This window comes from Chlorocebus sabaeus, chromosome 23, assembly GCF_047675955.1.
Source record: "Chlorocebus sabaeus isolate Y175 chromosome 23, mChlSab1.0.hap1, whole genome shotgun sequence".
Lineage (NCBI taxonomy): Eukaryota > Metazoa > Chordata > Mammalia > Primates > Cercopithecidae > Chlorocebus > Chlorocebus sabaeus.
In genome coordinates, this window is record NC_132926.1 from 12,545,975 (window position 1) to 12,571,683 (window position 25,709).

At 41.9% G+C, this 25,709-nt stretch overlaps 2 protein-coding genes across 5 annotated transcripts in view; one reads left to right on the top strand and one right to left on the bottom strand.

The window, feature by feature from the left end:
* INSYN2B (inhibitory synaptic factor family member 2B) overlaps positions 1 to 4,609 on the top strand; it is a 121,999-nt gene extending 117,390 nt beyond the window's left edge. For both annotated transcript variants that reach the window (XM_008015266.3, XM_073010529.1), the window contains exon 4: positions 830 to 4,609. In XM_008015266.3, coding sequence (XP_008013457.2) covers positions 830 to 1,016 — 187 coding nt within the window. In that variant the 3' untranslated portion in view covers positions 1,017 to 4,609. The remainder of the gene's footprint in view (positions 1 to 829) is intronic.
* DOCK2 (dedicator of cytokinesis 2) overlaps positions 1 to 25,709 on the bottom strand; it is a 433,393-nt gene that overhangs the window by 217,845 nt on the left and 189,839 nt on the right. For 2 of the 3 annotated variants that reach the window (XM_073010528.1, XM_008015268.3), the window contains exon 27: positions 24,252 to 24,347. The exons of the other annotated variant lie outside the window; for it this stretch is intronic. In XM_073010528.1, coding sequence (XP_072866629.1) covers positions 24,252 to 24,347 — 96 coding nt within the window. The remainder of the gene's footprint in view (positions 1 to 24,251; positions 24,348 to 25,709) is intronic. 3 annotated transcript variants of the gene reach the window in all.

The window sequence follows — 25,709 nt, forward strand, 5'->3', positions numbered from 1 at the left end:
TTTCACCTCCATGGTGTTTGTGATAATCAGCACAGGACAATGGAGTCCGTATGTTAATGACACCAAAACACACAAGTAAAATAGCCAACAACAGCAGCAACAACGGAAAAGAGCATGGGAGTGTCCATCCATCAGTAGAGGAATATTTAAATACATCATATTGAGGAATACTACAAGGCAGTCTTACATGTAAAGCTCTCCAAGATATATCTTTAAGTTGAGATGCAATTCAAAGAGCAAGGCATAATCTATTGGTAGAAATTATGTTAATAATGATGATGATAGCGGTAACAGAAGCTAACACATACGGAGGACTTAGTGCACACCAGGCCTACTCTGAGCACTTTGTTTATATGATCTCAGTTTACACACATTAATTCCAAAGAAAGCCTTTGAGATAGGTGCTCATATTACCTCCATTTTACAGACGATGAAACTGAGCTGTCAGTTTCCTTGTCTGTTCCTCTGTATTATCTCAATTTTTTAATAATGAGACAGTTTTCATGCATAACACATGCAAAAAAAAACCCATTAATGATTAAGAGAGAGACTGGAGCCAATATTTACAGAACACTTGCCATCAGGTCTCACTGACCCTCAATAACATCCCTGTGAGGAAGGCATTACAGGTGCCAATTCAATCAATGAAGAACTAGAGGTTCAGAGAGGTGGTATCACTTTTCCAAGGTCAAACAGCCAGTAGGTACCTAAGGATCTAGGATTTGATCCCAAAGCTCTTGTTCTTCCATGTTAGTTGGGGCTGAGTGATGCTAAATCAGTCTGTGCTGATTCGAATTTACTTTCCTTCCTTCCTCTCTGTGTTTTTCAGTGTAGAGTATGATTTTCGGCAGCAGGAAGGCAGGTTCCATGAAGTTTTGCAGAGTCTGGAGGAAGCAGAGCCAGTTGAGGAGGCATCGCCCCCACCAAAGTCCCCAGCAGAACCCCCAGCCCCGGAAAAGCAGGACTTAAGGCGGAAAACCAAGAAGGTGAAAAAGAAATGCTTCTGGTGGATCTGAGCTGGTTGGGACCATCCCCCAGCCCTCCATCTCCACGTACTTCCCTGAGATGGGAAATCCACTGCACTTAAGGTCTGCCCTGCTTCTTTGCAAAGGCCCTGGGCTGTGAGCTCTTCAGCCTGTGAAACAGAAGAGCCTTGGAGCTGATGTAGCCGCTGCTGGACACCTGACCACCATCCTTACCTGAGTGCGTGCCACTGCTTGCTGAGGGCTTCACGGACACTAGGGTGAACACTTGCCAAGTTCCCTGTCACGTTCAGCCAGAACTCAGGCTGAGTTGCAAGTCCAGATTCCCACCACGAGCAAAACCCCACACTATACCTTCCAACACCTCCACGATGCTAAGCACTTCCTTTCCATCCCGGGTTCATCAACCCAAAAGAAAAAAATAGTGTTGTGCAGAGCCGGAAGATAGAGGGATGTTATAGGTTATACGCAGGTACCATAGAAAAAAATGAGATAAACTGGCAGTTTTGTAAGCTATCAGCATATATAATAAGCACAAGGGAAGTGGGCAGGGCATAAAATGCAGGTTCACCCTGGTATGTTGGGTTGTTTTCCTTTCTAATTGATCCCCTTGATCCCAAATTAAGGCTCTGTCATCTCATGGTGCATGCACCTTTCTGCCTGTGGCAGAGTCAGGCCACCCCAGGGTATAAACTTGTTGGTGTCGCTGTGCTGGACAATTGTAATTCAAAGAGGATTTCAGCAGTTGTAGCTGTTCCAGGGCCCACCCTAAACCATCATGCTTCTTCTCTGCCTGGGGCCTGAGACCACCTGGCAATTGGGTGGAGTCTGTTTTTGGTGTGAACTTTAAGACTCCATAGTTAACTTACCTGCAACATTTAAAATCATGAGGTCCAGCAACCTGTCCATCAGTTACATCTTAAGAGTAACATAGATATGGCTAAGATAAAACACAACACTGTTTCTCATCCCTTCATCCCAGAAACAGCCATGTAGAAAGGTTCAAACATATATTAATCAACACAGTCTCCCTTCCTGGTGACCAGGCAATGGTCACCTGATTGAAAAAGTAGTGGGACTGGGGATGAGGATATAGTTTTTTCTATTTTAGTTTTAAATACCTTTCTATCCCAAAGTCTCAGTTCTTCAAGGTCTGGCTCATTCTTTTGACAAGACCTGCATACATGTGGACCCAGTCAAGCTTGCATGGCTGAACAAACGACTAAAGTAATATAATTAAGTAATTGCTACATACTCTTGGGGATGAGGGGTAGGATGGAAAGGCTCAGATACCTTCTGGTTGAATTAAATTCTCCATCAGCATGTGGTTAGATTGACATTGCTAGAAAGGGATCCTGAAACTAAACATACATTAAACGAAGAAGGTATTTTGTAATCCCCTTGGCTGAAGATCCAGTGTCTAAACTAGAATCTTTGTAGAGCACAGCGTCCTGTGTGTTTGTGGGATGTACCTACCCCACTGTAAATGGAGCCTAATTGAGCAAACCACTGATGGTTTCACCTTCCCCTGTCATAGCAATGCAGTGCACAAAGCTATTTCAGTGAGAATGAAAGGGAAATTTGGCAAGGAATATCAGCTTGCACTATTTAAGTCTTGGAATGTCATTCAAGATGTTCTTGTTCTGTTTCTAGTGTAATGTTTAAGCCCACAGAATGAGACCGGAATATATAACGTCATGTTAGAATTAAGATAAATACACTTGTCATACTTAAGAAGCCACATTTCAGTAAGATATGCTACCACTATCTAAAAGCCACAGATTTTTTTTTTTCCTGTATCCATACAATCGACTCTCAGTTGGCCCCAGCAATGGAAAAGAACAGAATAGAGGATAATCCAATAAAGTGAAATCATTTGGGATCTCTTACGTAATTTTATCTTGTAGTAGAGCTTCCATCTTAATTTGCTTTGCTTACACGAATTTCATATGAATTTACATTCTCGGGCATCATGCTAGAATGTAAAAACCCTGTTCCTAGAATTAAGAGACCCAGGCAACCAAGCAGTCTATCCCACTAGCCTTTGGCAAATGGCTTAAATTTCCAGGGCCTGTTTGTCCATTCTTGAATAGAGATAAGAACATATGCTTTCCTACTTTATAAACTCTTAGCACGTTCCGCATTACGTGAGCTGAGTGACTCAGAGCTGAGCTGGATTACTGGCCAAAGTTAGCCTGGCAAGATAAAGAGATGTTTGAGGTACCTCACACAAAATTAATAAGCTCATGTGGTCATAGATATGTTTCCAGTTGGGGCCCTCACATGAACCCTTAACGGAATTAAATAAAACTGGGACTAGAAAATGTTGACATTTTGTGCACTTCCCCAACAAACAACAACAACAAAAAAAAAAAAAAAAAAAAAAAAGAGAGAGAGAGAGAGAGAAGAAATGTTGATATTTCTAGAAACACAGCCAAACAAGGCTATACTGATTCTACACTAAAGCACAACACCACATTGCTTGGGCCACTGAGCTGGAACTGGGAAGGAGTTATCTTCTGAAAAATTGATACTTAAAATCATTATGAGGAAACAGGATTCCATAAACATTTTCCTGATGAACAAAAATGATTGTCTCTATGTTTAAAACACCATACATACATATACTAAAACTGCATACTCACTTGTTCATGTGAAAATCACTGCTTCTTTGTAAAATATTATGTAACATCTACCATGATATTCTACAGAAATGCTGTACTTGATGTGATCTGGTTTTCTGGAGAGGTATTAATTTAGCAAAAATTACTTTTATAAAATTGAAAGGAAAAAGACCAATACATCAACTTAAATTGCAGGAGTTTATGTAGCTGCTTTCTCTGTAGTTTAAAAAACAATGCATAAATGCGTGCTCACTATCCTTGGAACTTAATACCAGCTCATCTATAGAGTACCTTCTTAAAGACGATGTACTGATGTAAGGTTTTGTAAATTTCTAAACTGTTTTAAATGGGATATTATCTTTTGCAATAAACTTACATATTTTTTCTAGGTTTTAAGACTCCATTACTAGCTTGGGTTGATTTCGGCTACAAAATGTATGCTTAAGAAGCACATCTCAGTGGTCCTAAGGGCAAGTATGGCTTTCGTTATAATTGCTTCTATATATTTCTAAGGGAAATAAATAAAGAGCAGATTCAGAACTTAGTGTCATGATGATCACATGAAGCCCCGTGTATCCTGTGAGCGAGGGAGGCAGCATGAATCAATGGAGAGCTGCTCCCAGCCTCATTCCCAGGGATGCACATGCATGACCTGTATCATTATGCTCAGATACCTGAACTCTAATTTATTCAGTACTTTTCTTTAATTATTTCCCCTTTAATTTTTTTCCTTAAAAGTCAAATTTATATCACCAATGTGAAGAAAAACAATATCATGTTCCAAAAATAGAAGATGAAATAAAAATATATCTTATTAAATTCTTGCTAAACCTTGTTGCTATTGAGGCTGCTAAGCCTGAGACCAGCTCTCTGTTAAGAGGGGATATTAGCAAATATTCAACACATACTAAAGCCGCATTTACACCAAGCCCATTTTCTACTTGACTAATCAGGATGTTTGAGAAAACTGAAAAGAAAACAACTTTCCTGTCATGTGATTCAGTATTCTTTTTCCTGCCTTCTCCACGAACCATTTAAAACCAGCTTGGGTTTACACCTGGAGAGTGAGTCTCCCATTTTGGGAAACCCCAATTTAGAGAAATAACAACAAACACAAACCCTGGACATAGAATCAGAAATCTCGGGTTTGACAGCGTTGTGCTACCTTCTTTTTGCTGCATAACCTTGAGCAAGTTACTTAGCCTCTGTGAGCCTCTGATTCCTCTGATATACCCCCTGCCTCCCAAGAGTGCCTTGACAATGAACTGAGTGACAGCCAAGAGCACAATGTAGGGTACACATTGGGCCAGGCCCTCAATAAATGCATATTCAGTCATTTGTGGATTGAAGTCAATTGGGAGACAGAAAGGAAAGTAACTCCGTGAAGCTGCAGTGGTTTTCAGAAACAGGTTTTTCTTGGGACAAGGGAAGAACACTTCCTGTGGGCACGATGGCTCATACCTGTAATACCAACACTTTGGGAAGCCAAGGTGGGAGGACTGCTTGAGCTCAGGAGTTTGAGCTGGGCAACGTAGTGAGACCCCATCTCTAAAGCAATTAAAAAATTAGCCAAGGGTGGTGGCTTGCACCTCTGGTCCCCATCACTCAGGAGGCTGAGGCAGGAGGATAGCTAAACCCAAGACAGGGAGGCCTGGAGTGAGCTGTGATCATGCCACTGCACTCCAACCTAGGTGACAGAGCAAGAGTCTGTCCCAAAAAAAAAAAAAAGAAGGATCCATCAGAAACCATGACAATGAATGTTAAGTAATGTTAAGTAATAAAGTCATCCATGATTCAAAAGAACATATGGGCACATAAAATACAGCACAGCACTCTGGGAATGAAAGATTCCTGTTGCGTGGAATCAAATATCCTAGAGGTGAAAGAGACTTTAAGAGCCATGTCCCTTCCATTTTAAGCATGAGTCAATTAAGGAAGGCTAAATGATTTGACCAAGGGCTTATAGCAATCCTGTGGGGAAGTAGGTGTTGGGAGCAATGTGGTTGGTGGGTGGAATGTGTGAGGGGCCGGGGCCATTCCAGGAAGCATGAGGCTAGACTTGAAACCCGTTCTTACCTTCATTAGCTGAGCTGAATCCTCAATATAACCTTCACTTGAAAAGGCTCTCATTTTAAGCTGCTCAAGGCAACTTGCTGTATGCTAAAAATGTATTTCTTTTTATAAATGCCAAGAAACAAAGATGTTTTATGATCACTACGCCCATCAAGCATTGCTTGCAAGAAAAAGTGCGGGGGACAAATCCCAATCCAACACTGTCGGCATTCGGCGCAAACCACGTTTGACTGCTTTAATGAACATAATCCCATTTTTTAGTACCTTCACCTCAACTTCCTCCCCATCTTCTTTTCACCAATTTACAGCCTAAATTTCTATGGACCATATTATACCACCCCTACTCCTGAGGTTTTGCAAATGTCTAATTTCTCTCTGCCTCCTACAGAACTCTCAGCCCATAAAGAGCAGGGATGCATCCGTTGGCAACACAGAGTTTGGTCCTCTCATTGCCAAACTAAGCCAAGTTCTCAGGTCGGCGTGCCTCTTCACTGTGGGCATCCTGTTCTAAACCCACTTCATTTCTCAACTGGCCTCTGCAGGAACCTCCCCAATAGGTATCCCCACATGCAATATCTTCCCTTACACTTATTTTTTTTTTTAATATATTTTGAAACACGGTCTCACTCTGTCACCCAGACTGAAGTGCAGTGGCACTATCCTAGCTCACTGCAGCCTCAGACTCCCAGGCTCAAGCAATCCTTTTACCTCAGCCTCCCCAGTAACTGGGATTACAGGTGCTTACCACCACAACCCCCTTATGTTTTTAAAAAACAATTATTTTCTTTAAAGACTGAGTCTTGCTATGTTGTCCAAGCTGGTCTCAAACTCCTGGCTCAAGTAATCCTTCTGCCTCAACCTCCCAAAGTGCTGGGATTACAGGTACATGATACCACTCCTGGCCCCTCTCTTACTTCTCAAATATCTTCTCCACATAGCAGCGAAAGCAATCATTGCAAAATTTGGATGGCAATAACGTTACACTCTGACTTAGCGTTCAGTGGCTTCCCGATATATTTAGGAAGTAAGACCAGGTCTGCTGCTGTGGTCCGAAGCCCTGCACATCCTGCCCTGCCTCTCCTGTACGCTCCCACCACAGGCCCTTCTGGTGTTTGTCCTCCAGTCTCAGCCAGCCTTCTTGGCTTTCTTGGACCCACCATGCCTTCAGTCCCTAAAGGCTCCCATTCCTCCTGCTTGCAATACTCTCCACTTACACCACCCTCCTTGCCCAGCCTGCAGCTCTGTTGGAGTTTCCCAGGTCATGCCTCCCATGACTACCACCAACTCAGCCCAGACCATGCCAAATACCCTTCTTAGACATTTGCTGGCACAAGGAACCTTACCATCAAAGTCCTTAGCACAGTTGTCCTTGTACATCATATATCTGTGTCATTCTTTGATCAAGATATCTATCTAGACTGTAGTCTCCCTAAGGAAGGACTCTTGCTTGTTCTTGCTTGCCTTTGTATCTCCATCATGTACCATAATGGGGTTTAAATACTCGTTGCAGAAATAAATTAATGAGTACACTGGATTCAGTGGGAATACACTAAAAATTAATCCCCAGTTTATCCCTGGTCCTTCAGTCCTCATATTAGGATGGTACCATAGTGGGTACAGTCCCGAATGATATATGGTATAAATCTATACATATCTGCATTCAAGTTATTTCATAGTATACTCCCAAAATGATTGATGGATTATTTAATTCCTAGAATTAAATGACCTATTATTGTGGTTTTGGTTTATATATGTGTGCTTTTTTTTCTTTAGTTTTGTTCTCAGATCCAATAACCAGTCTTCCCCAAAGAGAAACTTAAGTCCCTGAGGAATAGAAACAGCAATTTTTCCACCTTCTCACCATCATGCCCTAGTCTCAGATCTTTACAGAAATTAGGATCTGCCACTGGTAATGTGCCCAAGGCTTCTAACTCTCTTGAGGTCTACATGGCATTCAGGACCCAGGAATAAAAAGACACTAATGTTTGTTCCCAGTACCCTTCCCCCTGCCAAGATCTTTGTCCTGAATATTGATGGTCCAGTTTAACATTGTTTCAGAATACATTGTCATCATAATTAAATCCCAATGCATTCTGCACATTTTGCCTAGATACTGCCTTACCATATCAAAGAGTAAATGACTTTTGAAATTAAAGCAGATTGTTAACTATTTTCCCTGTGATATTTCTAATAAAATGCCAGAATTTATTACATGTGACCTAGTCCATTCCAGAGAAAATGCAATTTAAAAGAGACAAGGTCTAACTAAAGGAACATTTTGGGCAAAGCATTTTGCCTTGGCTCAAAGCAGAACTGAAGTGAAAAGGCAGTAAAATCACACCAAAGGATGATTTGCTTGGAAGCAAATTAGAGTTTTATTATCATAAATGGCTTTCACAAATTCTTAGAATCCGTAAGTATACTATATTAGATTTTACTCAAATGAAACCTGTATGTTTGCTCCTGACAAAAACCTTTATTTCTTAAATCATAAGTTAAACATGGTGACCTCTACTCGGTGCTTCATCTTGGTTTCCCAGGTAGCAGACACGGTGCTATGATACCCTGGTTATGCTGACAGAAAAGCCTTCTTGCTCATGAACCAAGGGCTGAGTCATGTTAATTGCTGAACTTGAGAGTGATTCACAGTTTTTCCACTGAGCACACTAAGCCCGATGAAATTCAATTCCACAAACAGAAATCACAGATGGGTGATGGAGGTGATGAGAAGTTACTTGCTGGTGTCATTGCCTTTGGTGTACTTTTTTGTTTTAAAATCAAAAACAATATACCTTCAGTAGTTGAGAGTCAGGGATCAAAGGGAACAAAATCAAAGCAACACAAAACATCAGCACTCATCAACTCAGGCTGCTGACCTGGAGTGGGTTTCAAGGATTGAAACTCTACCTCATCTCCACTAATATGCACCCTTGGCTCCAAAAATCTCAGATGAACCTCAGTCAGTAATCACTTTTTTCAGTAAACAGTCATCAAGCCCCTTATCTCTGCCAGGCAAGGTGCTAAGGATACTGAGCGGAAAATGCAGTGCAGACACCAGCCTAGTACCAAAGAGCTCAAGGGCTGGTGGGCAGCTTCTGACAATAAGCAGGTGTCCTTTTCTGATTCACCCCACCTGGATGTCACATTGCCTCCTTTTGAACCCATCCAAATGCTGTTCTTGTATTCTGATATGGTTAGGCTTTGTGTCCCCACCCAAATGTCATCTTGAGTTGTAATTCCCCAGATTTTGACGGAGAGACCTGGTGAGAGGTATTTGGATCATGGGGCCAGTTTCCCCCAGGCTGTTCTCGTGATAGCGAGAGAGATCTCATGAGATCTGATGGTTTTATAAGAGGCTCTTCCTCCTTCGCTCCTCACTGCGCTCTCTCTCCGGCTGCCATGTGAAGAAGGTCCTCGCTTTTCCTTCGCCTTCTGCCATGATTGTAAGTTTCCTGAGGCCTCCCTCCAGTCACATGGAACTGTGAGTAAATTAAACCTCTTTTCTTTATAAATTACCCAGTCTCGGGTATGTCTTTATAGCAGTGTGAAAACAGACCAATACGTATTCTCTTGTGGCTCTTTCTCATTATCTTCCCCTTTTCCCACTATATGTTAAACTCCCTGAGAGTAGGAGCAGCTTTCCTCATCTTGTAATGTCCAAATCCAGGAAGTGTTGTTTAGTTTAATTGAAAGACTTCATGATCGGGATCCCTTGTCTCTTCCACATAGACCCCTGCACTGTTCTTCAACATCTATGTTCTCTTACCATTTTCCACCCCCTCACAGCTGCCTGGGGCCTCTCTCTAAGACACACATCTAGCAATGTCATTCCCTGGTTTTTATATCTCTAGTTGCATCCCACTACCATTCTAGAGCATAAAAATTCCTTCCCCTACAAATAAGTCTCCTTATAATCTAACGCCAACCTAGTGCTTACAGCCTAACTTCCTACCGGTCTACTTCCCCCAACCCCATCTCCTTGCCACTTTCCAAAAAGTAAGAAGCTGCTACATATCAGTGACTTTGCAAATGCTGTTTTCCCTACAACGGACACCATTCCATTACCTGTCTACCACAGGAAATAGTTTTAATTTAGAGGAAAGAAAAGGAGAGTAGCATTATTACCACTGATACTGATAATAAAAGCTTTAGTTTCTTGAATTTACAATGAGCTATTACTAAACGCTTTGCCTGCATTATCTCATTTATTCTTCAAAAAACTTACCACAAGGTAGTTTATGATTACCCCCATTTTCCCGAAGAATAAATGGAGGCTTAGGGGGAGATAAGTAATCTGTCAGAGTACACAGGTAGGAGGTGGTGAAGGCTAGAGTTCTCTGAGGGTCTGCCAAGCTTGGGAGCCTGGGCTCTTAACTCCGATACCAGACAGCAAGTTGCAATTTAAATGTCACCTCCTCTCTGTAACTTTTTCTGATCATCCACCATTGCTGCCATGGAATTAGTCACTCCATCCTCCGAGTACCCAGAGCATGTTGTGCAGGCTGCCACTTTTCATGTTATATTGACATTTCTTTTGTCAATCTCTCATGCTCATCTCCACCAGAAAGAAAATTCCTGGGGGGACACAATTGTCATTTCCATCTCTGGGTCTCTCCAAGGGCTTCTCGAATTGCCTGAGATGCTGTAAATGTTTTGTATATGTTTGTTGAATGAATTGGGAGAACATATGACAATGGAGACATTTCAAGGAAAAGCAGTCCAGGCGAAGAGAGACAGACCAGGACAGGCTGGGGGTCCTGACTTCTGCCCCTGACTTTCTGTATAATTTTGAACAATATCTTCACCTCCACACATCACCTCTATCTTTAAAATGAAACCCTGTGCCTCTCTGGCTTTACAGACTGTTCAGAAGAAAAGTGAAATTATATACATGAAAATGTTACAGGGCTGGGCGTGGTGAATCCCAGGAACTTGGGAGGCTGACGCAGGCAGATTACTTGAGGTCAGGAGTTCAAGACCAGCCTGGCCAACATGGTGAAACCCTGTCTCTACTAAAATACAAAAATTAGTAGGGTGTGGTGGTGGGCACCTGTAATCCCACTTACTAGGGAAGATGACCCTTGAACCTGGGAGGCGGAGGTTGCAGTGAACTGAGATCATGCCACTGCACTCCAGCCTGGGCAACACTGTCAGACTCTGTTTCAAAAAAAAAATGTTTCAGTAAGTTTGACTGTCTCATTAATTCCTATTTTTAAAGAAATAGTGTTAAAGTTATTTTTCCTGATTATAAAAGGAAAGTGAAATGATTTTTTTTAAAGTAGAACTCCAGAAATGTGCAAGTCATGTGTCCTTTAAGCAGAAGATACTAACATAATGTGAGCCTCAGAACATGTTCTGAGCTCTGAGAGATCAAGGCCCTCTGGTGAGGGGCCATATTTCTTTCCTCTCCTTGAACTTTAGTTTCCTTGATGACTTTATTGTTATTATTTTTGTTGTCATTGCTGCTACTTCATTCCTGCAACCCTCTCTCTACATAGAATTCATAGAATAGTCTTGTGTTGTTAAAAATCATCATAAATATAATTTAATGGCTACACAAATGTATCACTGAATGAATGTAGCATAAATCTAGAAAAATGGGTTTTGATTTTGAAGGATCATTTGACAGAATTGGTTCCTTTGAGTCACTTAAGGCCAGTGCCGTGGACGATGGTGATGGGCCTGAGATTTGTGGGACAGCCTATTTCATCAGCAGTTGTTCCCACGGGATTTTCCCAGGGGCAGTGGATTAGTCCGTTTTCATGCTGCTGAGAAAGACATACCTGAGACTGGACAATTTACAAAAGAAAGAGGTTTATTGGACTTACAGTTCCACTTGGCTGGGAAGGCCTCACAATCATTGCAGAAGATAAAAGGCACATCTCACATGGTGGCAGACAAGAGAAGAGCACTTGTGCAGGGAAACTCCCCTTTCTAAAGCCATCAGATCTCATGAGACTTACTCGCTATCATGAAAACAGCACGGGAAAGACCTGCCTGCCTGATTCAATTACCTCCTACCAGGTCCCTCCCACAACACGTGGGAATTCAAGATGAGATTTGGGTGGGGACAATTCCATATCAGGAATTATCAGACCCTCAATGCCCAGGGAAGGACATTCATGATAGGATTTCTCCTTCCAATGTGGGTTCCAGGCCTTCACAGCAGACACAGTGTGCCTCATTGTATTTCACAGAGGCTTTCTTCACAGCCCAGCCATAGCAACAGCTGAACATTACTTCACAAATCCAGGAAAGACTGAAAGGAAGGGCTGTAAAATAATTTGTAATCTTATTCCTGACACCTGTGTCAAAGCAGGGAGAAGACAGCCCACAAGGGGAATAATAATGGCTATTATTTACCAAGGGCCTACTATGTGTTAAGCCCTGTGCAGTGAGCTTCACGCATGTTTTTATTCAGTCTTCACCACAAGCTTGGCAGGTAATGACCATTACTAGCCCCATTTTACAAAGAAGCAAAATGGGGATCTGCACTGTGAAGAGACTTTCTAGCTGTAGAATAAGGAGACCTCCTCTCTTCTTGAGGAAAGAAGGACAATGGCTCCCAGCTTGTCAACTCCTTTCAAACCACATAGATTGTCCCCAGTTCCACAGCACTTAGAAAGCAATGTCAGGGATGGAGGTGCTCAGCCAATGCCCAAATGGCAGATATGCTGTTTCTTAAGTTCTCCAAGGACCAGAAAAAGCTGGCCTCTCTTCCAGTGCCAGGAAATAGGACAAAAGATACAGTGGAGTCTTACCTTTAAGAACACCCTTAAAATTATTTGTCTCTAATCAGATTTGTCCAGCTCCAGTAACAAAAGCTGAAAGGGACTGAGATATTTGGAGGTAATTTCATTAGGATTTGATGATGAACCAGTCATTCTGTGTGACTGCATTTACCAGCACTTGCTGAATAATTTCCAAACTCTGTTTCTCTCTCTCTTTCTTCCTTTCTTTCTTTCTCTTTCTTCCTTCCTTCCTTCCTTCCTTCCTTCCTTCCTTCCTTTCTTCTTTCTTTCTTTCTTTCTTTCTTTCTTTCTTTCTTTCTTTCTTTCTTTCTTTCTTTCTTTTCTATTTCTTTCTTTCTTTTTCTGTCTCTTTCTCCCTCCCTCCCTCCCTCCCTTTCTCTCTCTCTTTCTCTCTCTCTCTCTCTCTCTCTCCTGACAGCTGTAGTCCCTGTGTGACCAGTGAAGGGCCCTGCTTGAGCACCAGTTTCCCCAGGGCCTGAACTTACCTATTCTGCAGAAACATGTTGATATGGTTTTGCTGTGTCCCCACACAAATCTCATCTCGAATTGTAATCCCCATAATCCCCATGTGTTGAGGGAGGGACCTGGTGGGAGGTGATTGGATCATGGGGGTAGTTTTCCCCAGGCTGTTCTCATGCTAGTGAGTGACTTCTCATGAGATCTGATGGTTTTATAAAGGGGCTCTCCCCCCCCACCCCGTTACCATGTAAAACATCCCTGCTTCCCCTTCCATCATGATTGTAAGTTTACTGAGGCCTCCCCAGACATGAGAAACTGTGAGTCAATTAAACCTCTTTCCTTTATAAATTACTCAATCTTGGACAGTTCTTTATAGAGTGTGAAAATGGGCTAATACATATATGTAATGAGTCAAGTGAAACTTTCAAGGCTACAGCAGCAGCAGCAACAGCAATGCAGCAGTGACATCATCATCATTATCTAGGAGCACTCCCTATCCATAGCAAAGGTCTGCTCCATTGGACACAGCAGGGAGAATGCAGTAGCTATCCAAACAAATCGAGGAATCTCATATTTCCTCTCAATTCTCATTTCTGCAGCAGCTAATCATGGGATGGAAAAAAGATTTGGAGAATGAAGCATGCTCTTTTATGCCCCAGCTCTCATATTTTAGTTTGCCTGAAAGAATTCTGTCACCCAGAGCTAGTAAAGTATTTGGGAATTTTATATTTTAAAAAATCTTTACAGGAAAGACTGGCATGAAACAAAACTTTATTCACATTATTTTTAAACTTGAACTTTGTAAAGCTTGTCATTAATTTGTTCCTTCAGTTCATTTGTTCTTTAAATTAATTTACTGCCATAGCTTGAATTGAGTGCCTGCTACACACCATGCCCTGGATGGAAGGATGAATGGAAAGATAAAAGGATGTGGTTGCTTCCTGCATGGGTCTTACTTTCCTGTGGAGCATAGGTAGGTAAAGAGAAAATTCCAGTACACGTGGTAATGCTGTAACTGAAACAAGGACAAAGAACAACTGGAAAGATGGCCTAGCAGAATGATGAGAGTTTTGCAGACTGCAGGAAGGGATAGGGCAAGAAATACTCCCCCCACTTAAAATGCACCAAGCCTTCCTCTCCACCCATTAATGTTTTTCATGGCATTCAAGACCCAGTTCTAGTTCCGTGAAGTCTACCTTGATAAATGACTTCTGTGCAGACATGTTACAAGTCCTTTGAAAGTTGAGATATGAATCCATGTTTTGCATATATATTTTAGGCCTAGTATGCTCTGATATGTGTTCACCAAAGTCCTTATTAAGGCAATGCTTCCCCCTCCAAAAAACTTGCACACCATCCATATTATCATATTAAGCTGCAACCAAGCTACCCCAAGCTCATGATGCCACCTTTTGGCTACAAACTGTCATTTCAAGTCTTTTGTCTAATTTTTTTTTACTATTTTCTTTCTTAACTTGATTCTCTCCCTGATCTCACCTTAACACACATATGCATACATACAAACAGGTATACACATATATGACACATACAAACACACGCATGCACATACAGTTTCAGGAATTTTCTCAATTAAATTAATTTTACCTCAGGAAAACAAGTTCCTAGACAAGTACAGTGAGCTGCTTAAGAAGATGGGCTTTAAGCCCTGGCAGACTCGGATGGAATACAAATCCTAGCTTCCTCCTTCCCAGGCTTGCAATGCTGGGAAGGCGTTCAAGCCCTCTAATGACCATTTCCACTTTGAGATGAGATAGTAATTATTGCCAATCTCACGGACTAAATTAGATAATGCCCTTAAAGTGCTTGGTACCATCTTGGTCACACAAATTCTCCATAAATGTGAACTGTTAATACTGACAGTACATTCTGTGGAGGTGATGCTTCCTCTCCCCACCCCTAGCCTTGTCTTTTTCCACTCGATCCAATTATTCAGCAGCAACTCTTTCTCCTCCCTTACTCTCCACATCTAATCATGACATAAAGCTAACAATAATAACACTTGCATATTGAGAAAAAGAATGATGGTTTGTGTGGAAATAAAAGTAGACAGTAAAAATCTTTCATTCATTTAGCAGGTGTTCGTTGACATTGTCCTGCAGACCAGGGACAACCATATGAGTTGGTTGTGGCTAGACTCATGCTAGCGGTCTCAATGGGAAGGAAGCATGTAGAGTCCAAAGGTCTTTAGGGACCAGTATGAACAGTGCTTGGAGATGAGCTAAAGGTAGAAGGAGAACCCTTTGGAAACTCCATGCCACCCTCATCCTCTTATGTTAAGCCTGCTATTTCATAAGCACCAACACTCACATAAACAAAGCGTTTTTGTGGTTTAATTACCAGAATTTAGGAGATCAATCCTAAACATATCATTGTCATCATGAAACCACCAGAAATTCTGTGCCATTTTATATGTTTCTGCAAGTTGCCACATAGATGATCTCATTAGATTCCATGATCCAGGCAAGGTGGCAACTGAGTTTAAGGTGCTCATTATCATCCTTAAAATATTTGATTCGTAAAGAATAAGCTTAGTTATTCATAGTGTAGGAGCGTATGATACACTATTTAAGGGCAGGGACTCCAAAACAGTACTCCCTGGGTTCAGATCCTGGTTCTTCCACTAACAAGCTGTGTGGTTATAGGCAAGTTGCATGACCTCTCTGCATCTCAGTTATTTCAGATGTAAAATATGAGCATCTGATGCAGGTGAAGTAAGGTAAAACACATCAGGTGCTTAGCTATTTGCCTAGCATACAGGATATGTGTGCCATTAAATGATAGCTTTACTATAAATACTATTTTTCAACAAAGTATAGGGGTGCTGAGTGAAGGCCAAGAGCCAATTAACCACTCCTGGCTGGGAACCACACCTCCTCATGTCCTAGACTGTCCTCCCTCCTGCTTGTCACAGACCGGGGTTGGGAGGAGTTGGTACTGTCCTGCTGCAGTCCCTGACTCAGTCTCTATGCTCATGGTCTGGCTCAGAGTAGTTGCTTAGTTGGGTCATTTCCAATTTGGTATCCCAGGAGTGAAAAGTGAAGTCAGAGCTTTTAAGCCAAGTCTCTGATGACACAGATGCCTTCTGGAGTCTCCAGTACTACTATGAGGTGAAGCAGCAGAGGACAGGGTGACTTCCAATTTCCTTCTTTTTTTTCTTTTTGAACAAACTGCTCTGAATGTCTGGAGCTGGTGTGATGCCAAGCATTTACCTTTATTTAAACACTCAATAGCCTCCTCTGTGAAAACCGGGGTAATTAGGCCCCAAATATATCATCCAGAGGCTTATTTTAACTACCCAAAATAAAGGCTAGATCCCAATTTCAACAAAATCACCAGATTGTTTTTCTTCCAAGAACTTCTGGCAGTGTTCAAGTTCCCTGCTTGATTCTCCCTATGGGATTGTTCGTCCCCATCACTGGGGTGACGGGAGACAGGGGACAACCCTCTCTAGAGCAGTCAGTAACAGGATGCATCAGCCAGGAAGCGTTCTTGAGGCACGCCCTCACCACACATAAACAAGCCTGGACATTTTTCCTCAAGCTGCTGTAAGACCTGTGAGACAGGACAATATCTTCCTAGAAGGGAGCGCAGATGACTAGAGACATACACACTCTGGTGTCCCTGGTTCACATCCTGCTTACTCCTACCAGCAGCGTAACTGTAGACATGATGCTTTCATCCTCTGCTACTTAATGTGCTCCCCTAAACAACAGGAGATAGCAATAATTGCCTACCTGTGTGTGAGGGCTCAAGATGCAACCCATTACACAGTAGGCATTTTGAGTCAAACTTTTCAAAAAACATATTTTAACATCTCTGAAGATTACAATCTGTGTCATGTTATACTTGGTAGCAAATTTTCTTTCTTACGGGCACATAAAATCATGGTATATCTTACATTTGATAAAATATGGCATGTAGCCTGCGGAAATCATTCCCCAGGAAAGGCAGGCTCTCCAAGACTGTTTTTTCCATTACTCTTCTGCTTTTATACCACAGCTTATTTCAAGGAAACAAGAATATGTACAAGAGAATCTTGTTTATACAAGAGTTTTTGGACTGAGCCAGGAAAACACCAATGGTTGCAGTAAATACACAATATTTGTAAGTATCTTGCATACATCTCTGTTCTCCAATTGCATGCCATGACAGACAGCACTAATCAATTCCCCAGTTGTTCCCACTGAGCCAACATGTAGCCTCTGCATCCTCCTCAACACAGTTCTACAGGCAGCCATCACCAATCAGCCAGGGCTGGCACTTGAGCAAAATCTATTTTAGGTCTCCGATTCAGGAGCTTGGGAGATAGAAAAAGAGAAGAGGAATTGTCAGCCAAGTCAGGAAACTCAGATATAAGAAGAAGATTTCAAATATGGTACAGTTTATTGCACCAAAAAAAAAAAAAAAAAAAAAAAGGTCTAGAGAGATTACATTGGCATAAAGTCACTAGCCAATTATCTGCAGAAAGAATATAGAATTTTTTTTACCTGTACTCCCTGATAAGGCAGAATATTCTATCTAAATTCTCAATATCACTAATCATCAGGGAGATGCAAATCAAAACAATAAGATACCGCCTTACTCCTGCAAGAATGGCCATTATTCAAAAGTAAAAAAAAGGCCGGGCGCGGTGGCTCAAGCCTGTAATCCCAGCACTTTGGGAGGCCGAGACGGGCGGATCACGAGGTCAGCAGATGAGACCATCCTGGCTAACACGGTGAAACCCCATCTCTACTAAAAAAATACAAAAAACTAGCCAGGCGAGGTGGCGGGCGCCTGTAGTCCCAGCTACTCGGGAGGCTGAGGCAGGAGAATGGCGTGAACCCGGGAGGCGGAGCTTGCAGTGAGCTGAGATCCGGCCACTGCACTCCAGCCTGGGCGAAAGAGCGAGACTCCGTCTCCAAAAAAAAAAAAAAAAAAAAAAAAGTAAAAAAAAAAAAAAAAATCGATGTTGGTGTGAATGTTGGGAAAAGGGAACATTTATACACTGCTGGTGGGAATGCAAATTAATACAATCTCTATGGAAAACAGTATGGGATTCCTTACAGAGCTAAAAGTAGATCTACTGTTCAATCTAGCAATCTCACCACTGGGTATCTAGCCAAAGGGAAAGAAGTCATTATGCGAAAAAGACACTTGCACATGTATGTTCACAGCAGCACAAATCTCAACTGCCAACATGTGGAACCAACCTAACTGCCCATCAGATAATGAGTAGATAATGTGGGATATATGCACCATGGAATACTACTCAGCCATTAAAAGGAATGAGATAATGTCTTTTACCACAACTTGGATGGAGTTGGAGGCCATTATTCTAAGTGAAGTAACACAGGACTGGAAAACCAAAAACTGAATGTTCTCACTTTAAAGTGGGAGCTAAGCCATGAATAGGCAAAGGCATACAGAGTAACGTAACAGACCTTGGAGACTCAGAAGGGGGAGGGTGGAAGAAAGGCCAGGAATGAAAAACTACATGTTAGGTACAATGCACACTACTTAGGTGATGGGTGCACCAAAATCTCAGAATTCACCACTATATAATTCATCCATGTAACAAAAAACCACTTGTACTCTAAATGTATTGAAATAAAAGCATATATAGATAGATAGATAGATATAGATATCCTTTCTATCAAACCATGCTCCCTTTCTCAGCACCAAAGTCAAATTCCTTAGGACTTAAGTAAACAAGAAGTTACCTGACAAATTAGACCATGGCAAAGAGAGGATGAAAGGGTACTAGTCATGTAAAAGTCATCTGTTTTTTGTTTTTGCAAAATTCCGTTTTGCTCATTTGTCACCAACAATTCATTGCTCAGGGAAGTGATCTATAGAAAAATCAGGAATCATCATTGCAAAGCACTGAGCCCAACAAGCAATCCATCCTAGCCCTATGGTTCCTGTGATTTTAATGGCTAAACCCTTTTATTGCAAGTTCCTATCCATGAAAATAAGAAAAAAAAAGTGTCACGAATCCTGTATAAGAATGAGAGTTGCAACCAGTCATCCTATACCCATTTGGGGTCCTCTTGGGATTTTGAAAGTACTTGACATGTATGGTATTTACCACCAATATTGATTAATATTCCCAAGCAATGGAAACTAACCAATAAAAATCACATCTGGAAAATTAAAAGTGACAGGTGGAATGGGGATCTCTCCTCCTTGTCAAATTTTAATTCAAAATTAGATTGGGGCCTTCAGTGCTAAGACAGGGACCCTTGACCCCTGAGTAATTACTTTCCAACATCATTTTCTTTAATTTGGAGGAGATATTTCTATTCTAGGAATTGCTGGAAAGGCTCATTTTATGAAAATGAAGCTATATCTTAAGAAAACCTTGTTTGTTGCTTCCTTCTGTTTCAGGTACATTTCTGCTCCTAGTGAGGTATGCTTGCCACAGGCCTCTGGCTCTCCAGCACTCTCAGCACTCTTAGCATTGTAATTACACTAGCAAACTCCAAAGTCATTGATACTATGACACAGCTTGCAACTTACAACCTCTGCAAGGCTTCAGGGATGAGCCAGAAAGTCTCAACAGGCAATTCTTTACTCCCTGAAATGTGGCTTCCCATATTTAGAAAACACATTTGTTGAATAAGGGAAAGCAATCTGAGGGGAAAGCGCATTCAAGAATATGAAGGTAGGAAATGATAGCATTTTCGGTGATTATTTCACTCATTCACTCATTTCATTTCATTAGTGCCTTCATTTGCTCAAAAAACTTGGGTACCCACTGCATGCCACGCACCCCACTGGGTATTGAGGATAAAAGAGTAAAACAGGGTGCCTGACCTCAGGGGGTCCACAAAATATGGGGGAAGCCTACAAATTACCTTACAATGTCCTAAGCACAATGAGCACAGTGACCTAGGCAGGTACAGGGCCTCGGAGAACACAGGTCAAGGGACAGAGGAAGGGTAGCTTTTCCAGCCCAAGTGGGGAGGGAGTGGGGACAGGTGGGCTGAAAGCAGCAGGACTGGGTGGGTGAATGGAAGGGGCAGGCAGGTGACAGAGAGGGAGGGGCAAGGGCAGCTCGAGATCTAGGATGGCAGTCCCATAAACTGAGATCCCGAATTCAGGTGGAGTGTGGAGTGGGCTTCAGGGAACTGGCAATAAGATGACTTTGGGGCACAATACATTTGAGATGCCTGAGAGACACCACATCAGAAGAGGTCTGATTTTCTCCAGGCACAGACCATGCCTAACTCATTTCTGAGTTTTTGTGCTGAGTATCTAAGAGGTTCTCATAAACTGCTGAAGGAATAAATAAATGAATACTGTGCATAAGAAGCACATCTACAAATGCTTATCCTGTATTATATTATTTAATTCATGCAGGAACTCTATGAGGAAGATCTATTATTACTCCATTTATTTCACAAATAGGCACAAGCCTTAAAGTCTTACAGTTTAAGAGAGGAGCTGTGACAAGTTCACAGATAAAAATGACTCAAAAAAAAAAAAAAAAAAAGAGGCAGAGCACATGACAATGTGCTCAATATCATTCATCATTGTGGAAAGGAAAATTAAAACCACAGCGAAATACCACTAGGACTGTTATAATCCAAAGGACTGACAATAATAAGACTTGGTGGGAATGTGGGTAAACAAAACCTCAAACATTGCTGGTGGGAATGTGAAGCGGTACAGCCACGTCCTGGGATGGGTCACCCACAGGGTTACTTAGGAGCGTATGTACACTGCTTGTCTTTAAAGGCTGGGCAGTGAGCCAAGGCCAAGGTGCCCAGCTGAGAAGCAGGTGTCCCTGATAACCCAAACATCCCAGAGGGTAGCTGAGAATCTACCAAGGAGAACAGACCCATCACACGCATACAGCAGGCAAAGCGCCAGAAAATTAGCTTAAAAGCAGCTTTAGGTTGGGAGGTTGCGTTGATCTCTAAAGCTGTTCTGCCGCCATCCAGGAGTACCTCATATGTAAGTTGTAATAAACTCATCTACTGGTCAAGCTGGACTCATCCAAGTCATTCTTTAATCACTTTGCTCCCTCCTAGTTTCAGGGAATGTTTTTTAAAATATATAATTCCAGGTTTTTCTCATTATAGCTACTAAGGAAAATAGTATGGCAGTTTCTTCTAAAGTTAAACGTACACTTCCCACACGCCCCAGCAATTCCACTCCTAGGTTTCTACCCAAAAGAAGTCAAAACACATTCATACAACACTTGTTTGTGAATGTTCAAAGCAGTATTACTTATAATAGTCAAACGTTAAAAACAATCCAAATATCAATCCACTAGTGACTGGCTAAACAAAAGGCGGCAAGCTCATATAATGTAACATTTTTCAGCAATGCAAAGAAATGAAGTATTGATATGTTCTAAAATACGGACAAACCTCAAAAACATGCTAAGGAAAGAACACAGACACAAATGACCTCAAATTGTATGACTTCATTTATATAAAATTTCCCAGAAAAGGTAATCTATGGAGACGAAAAGCAGATTCGTGGTTGCTTAGGGTTGGCGAGAGGAGGGAAAGAAAGTGACTGCAAATGGAACTTTGGAGAGTAAAAGTACCTAAACTGAATATCGGTGATGGTTGCATAACTATAAATTTTCTAAAACTCGCCAAACTGAATACTTTCAATGGTTAAATTTTAAAGTGTAAAATCTATACTTCAATAAAACCGCTTTTATTTTTATTTATTTATTTATTTATTTCTGAGACTGAGTCTTGCTCTGTCACCCAGGCTGGAGTGCAGTGGCGCCATCTCGGCTCACTGCAAGCTCCGCCTCCCTGCAAGCTCCGCCTCCCGGGTTCACGCCATTCTCCTGCCTCAGCCTCCCGAGTAGCTGGGACTACAGGTGCCCGCCACCATGCCCAGCTAATTTTTTGTATTTTAGTAGAGACAGGGTTTCACCGTGCTAGCCAGGAAAAACTGCTTTTTTTAAAAAAAAAAAAAAGGTAAAGAGAGCTTCGTACATTTGTGCTGGACCTGGAAAACTAGGTAGCATTTCAACATGTTGAAAGGTACAAGAAGGAATTTCAGGCAAAGAAAGAAGCAGAGGCTACGCCTGCAAGTAAGACAGTGCCAGCATGTTTGGGCAATATCCAGACATCCATTTTGGCTGGATATTTGGATGGAAAATAGTTGATGAAAAGACTGAAAAGTGTGGTTGTGACCAGATCAGATCACAGAAGCTGAAAATGATTGGGCTAATGCATTTATGACTTAATTTGGTAGGCAGCGGGGAGCTACTGAACATCCCAGAGTAGGGGAGTGTCCTGGTAAAGACTGATGGGGCAACAGTGAGGAATGTGTGTTAGAAGAGCCAGCTACAAAAGCAGAGCATCAAATAAAAAGCTTATAGAACTGGCAGTACTGAGTAGTTACTCACCTGCGTAGATAATGCAAAAGAGAGAGAGTCTCACTCTACCAGATTGAAAGGAAAATAATACTATACAGCACTTATTTAGTGCTTCCTATGATCCAGGCCCTGTTTAAAAGAATCACTGTTCTACAGGAAAGGAAGTTAAGAGCCTGCTATGTACAGAATGACCCAAATGGACTGATGATCATCTTTAGGTTTACTCCAAAGAGAAGGAAAAAAGATAAAGGAGGTTATAAAATGCTTCACTTGAGGTCAGGAGTTCGAGACCAGCCTGATCAACATGTAGTGAAACCCTGCCTCTACTAAAAATACAAAAGTTAGCTGGGCATGGTGGCTTACACTGGTAGTCCCAGCTACTTGGGAAGCTGAGGCTGGACAATCACTTGAACCCAGGAGGTAGAGGTTGCAGTGAGCTGAGATTACGCCACTGTACTCCAGCCTGGGTGACAGAACAAGACTCTCTCTCAAACCAAAAGAAAAAGAAAAAAGAAAAATGCTATACTTCAAAGGTGGGAGGATGGTAAGTGAGACAAATGACAAAGACCAGTTTACATGGCTCTCTGTCCAAAAAAGGCAAGAGTAGCTGGCACCACTGATGCTCCCCATGGATGTCACCACTGTGTAAAGCAGGAATGTCAGAGTGGCTTTCAGAAGAGAATCCAGCTGTTTGTGAGTCACAAAGTGTGTATAAACATTATTTTTTTTAATGAACTTCCAATACTGAAATATCAGAAAATTTCACATAAAACATGGAAATTTTCAGTTTCTCTTGAAATACTGGGAATTCTAGCAACCATAGGGTCCAATCTCACATGGTATCAATCAATCAGGGCTGAGTAGCCCTCATCCTCTTTTAAGCATTAGAGTCCCTGCCTGTCACATGTCATGTATTTATTCATTCAAAAGTATTTACTGGGCACCTACTATATGCCAAGTGCTGTTATAGGACCTAGAGACAGAGCAATGACAAAACAGACAAATATGCTTACTTTCCTGGAGCTCATATTCTCATGAGGATAGCTAGACAATAACCAAATAATATAATGTGTATTTCCAATTACAAGTAATGAGAAAAATAAAGAAGGTATGATTTTTAGTGGATGGAGACGTACTGGGAATTGTAGACAGGGTGATCAGAGAAGGGAAGCCTCTATGCTTAGGTGATACCTGACTCAAAAGGAAACAGCACATCCATCATGTTTTATATGTGGGAGGAACACATAAATCAATGAGCATGGGGCACGGGCATTCCAGGCCTGGCAATGGTTTGGATTTTATTCTGAGTGAGATGGACAACCATTGGCAGGTTTGAGCAGAGGAGTGACATGGTTGGGCATACTCATTTATGTTGGTGACTGGCCCCTGTAAGCATTTGAAGTTTGGGTCCTTGGTTTAAAGCACGATGGGCAGAGGTTAAAGGGTTCGAGTTGGGTTCTGTGTCTGGAGAAGAAAAATAATCAGATGATGGGGAAGAAATTTCCTGATCTTCAGAACATAGTGTTTATGCAGAAAATAGCTCAATATGTAGTAATGACCTTGAATAACCGGCACCTATGGGCAGAGTTAACATACAATGAAGCCCCTTCAGAAACCAAGCTCACAGGACCCTGAGACTGGGCACCACTTGAATGTAGGCCAGAGGAAAAGGTTCCTAGTGGACATGCATCTGGGATGTTATACCTTGTTCACTTAAACAAGCTGCTCTCCCTTCTCTGTCTTCAGCAGTGATCATTCACCCTTGCTGGTGTACTCAATTTAGTGCTGGTACACTCAACTAGACAAGTCCTAAGCCTTGTTTTATTTCAACAACTTGAGTTAATTCTCAAGTCCTCCCAACTCAGACAGGAAAAATCTGGTCCTTGTACTCCAAAACAAAGCAATGATCAATGCTCGGAGTTCAATGTGATCTGCCCTTTCAGCAAATCCATTTTTAGATGCTGAAGAGCTTGCAACATTTGACAAGAAGAAATAATCTACTCACAATCAGAGTGTGATCCCGGCCCATGGTGATGACTGTCCGGTTCACTGTCCGCAGCAGTTGGACCATGATCTCCTGGATGTGGTGGTAGGTGAAGGCCTGTAACACAGTCAGAGACATCTATGTGACAACTAGGACACTGTGTCTGCACAAATATCCAAAGGACACAGACATTAGTGGTCAGACATGGTGATCTTCAACACCATCACCAGCACCACCACCACCACTGCCGTCGTCATCATCATCATCACCACCTGCACTGGGCATAAGAAATTCCACCAGTCACCTGAAATATAAGTTAAGATCTCTTAACTTAGGCTTTGGAATCAGGAACTTTGGAGCTAGAATACTAGCTCTGACATAACTAGTACTGCATTGGTTAAGTTATTATATGGTTTGGATCTGTATCCCTGGTGAAATCCCATGTTGAGTCATAATCCCCAGTGTTGGAGATGGGGCCTGGTAGAAGGTGACTGGATCATGGGAGTGGATTCTCATGGTTTAACACCATCTCTCTTGGTGCTGTCATCGCGATAGTGAGTTCTCATGAGATCTGGTTGTTTAAAAGTGTGTGGCAACTTCTTCCCTCTTTTTTCTTCCTCCAGCTCTGGCTACGTGAAGATGCCTGCTCCTGTTTTGCCTTCCACTATGGGTAAAAGCGTCCTGAGGCCTCCCCAGAAGGAGATGCCAGTACAGCTTCCTGTACAGCTTGTGGAATCATGAGCCAATTCAACCTTTTTTCTTTATAAATTACCCAGTCTCAGGTATTTCTTCATAGCAGCGCAAGAACAGACAAATACAGTTATATTAACTTTTCTAATCCTTGGTTTCTTCATCTAATAGTCAGGATCTGAGCCGGAATAAGGAGGAAATTTAATGCAGGGAATTGTTTATACAGGTAACAGAAATGCCAGTACACCAAACAAGGTAACCTAGAGTCAGCCACAGCAGGAAGTCACTGTCACCTGGAGGCTGGAGGGACAAATTGAGGAGGCAGTGTTTCTGGAGCCCCGGGACTAGGGTTATATAATGGAAACTACGGTTACATAATGGTAACCACATCATGCTTGTATAATAGAAGCCACATTATCCACCTTGGGTGGAAATTTACAGTGAGTCAGGTTGTAACAGGTATTAAGTTCTGTCCACTTTAAATACGGGTCCCTAAACTTTCTGTAGGATATGCTGATCCTTTTTGAGCTTTTGTAGTCGGCAAGGGTTTCAAGCATATTCGTCTATATCTTGAATCATTTTACCAGCATGGCTTTTAGGCACAGAGTTGCATACCATGCATATGCGAGGGTGGCCATGGCCAAGTGGAAAGGCCTTGGGATCTTAACTTCAGAAGCTCTGGGTCTGAAGTTCAATGCTGTATTTGCCAGCTGTGCAACCTCACTTATCACTTCTCTGAGCCTCAATTCTCTCATCTACAAAAATGTAGAAGGTTTTCTCAAGGTTGAT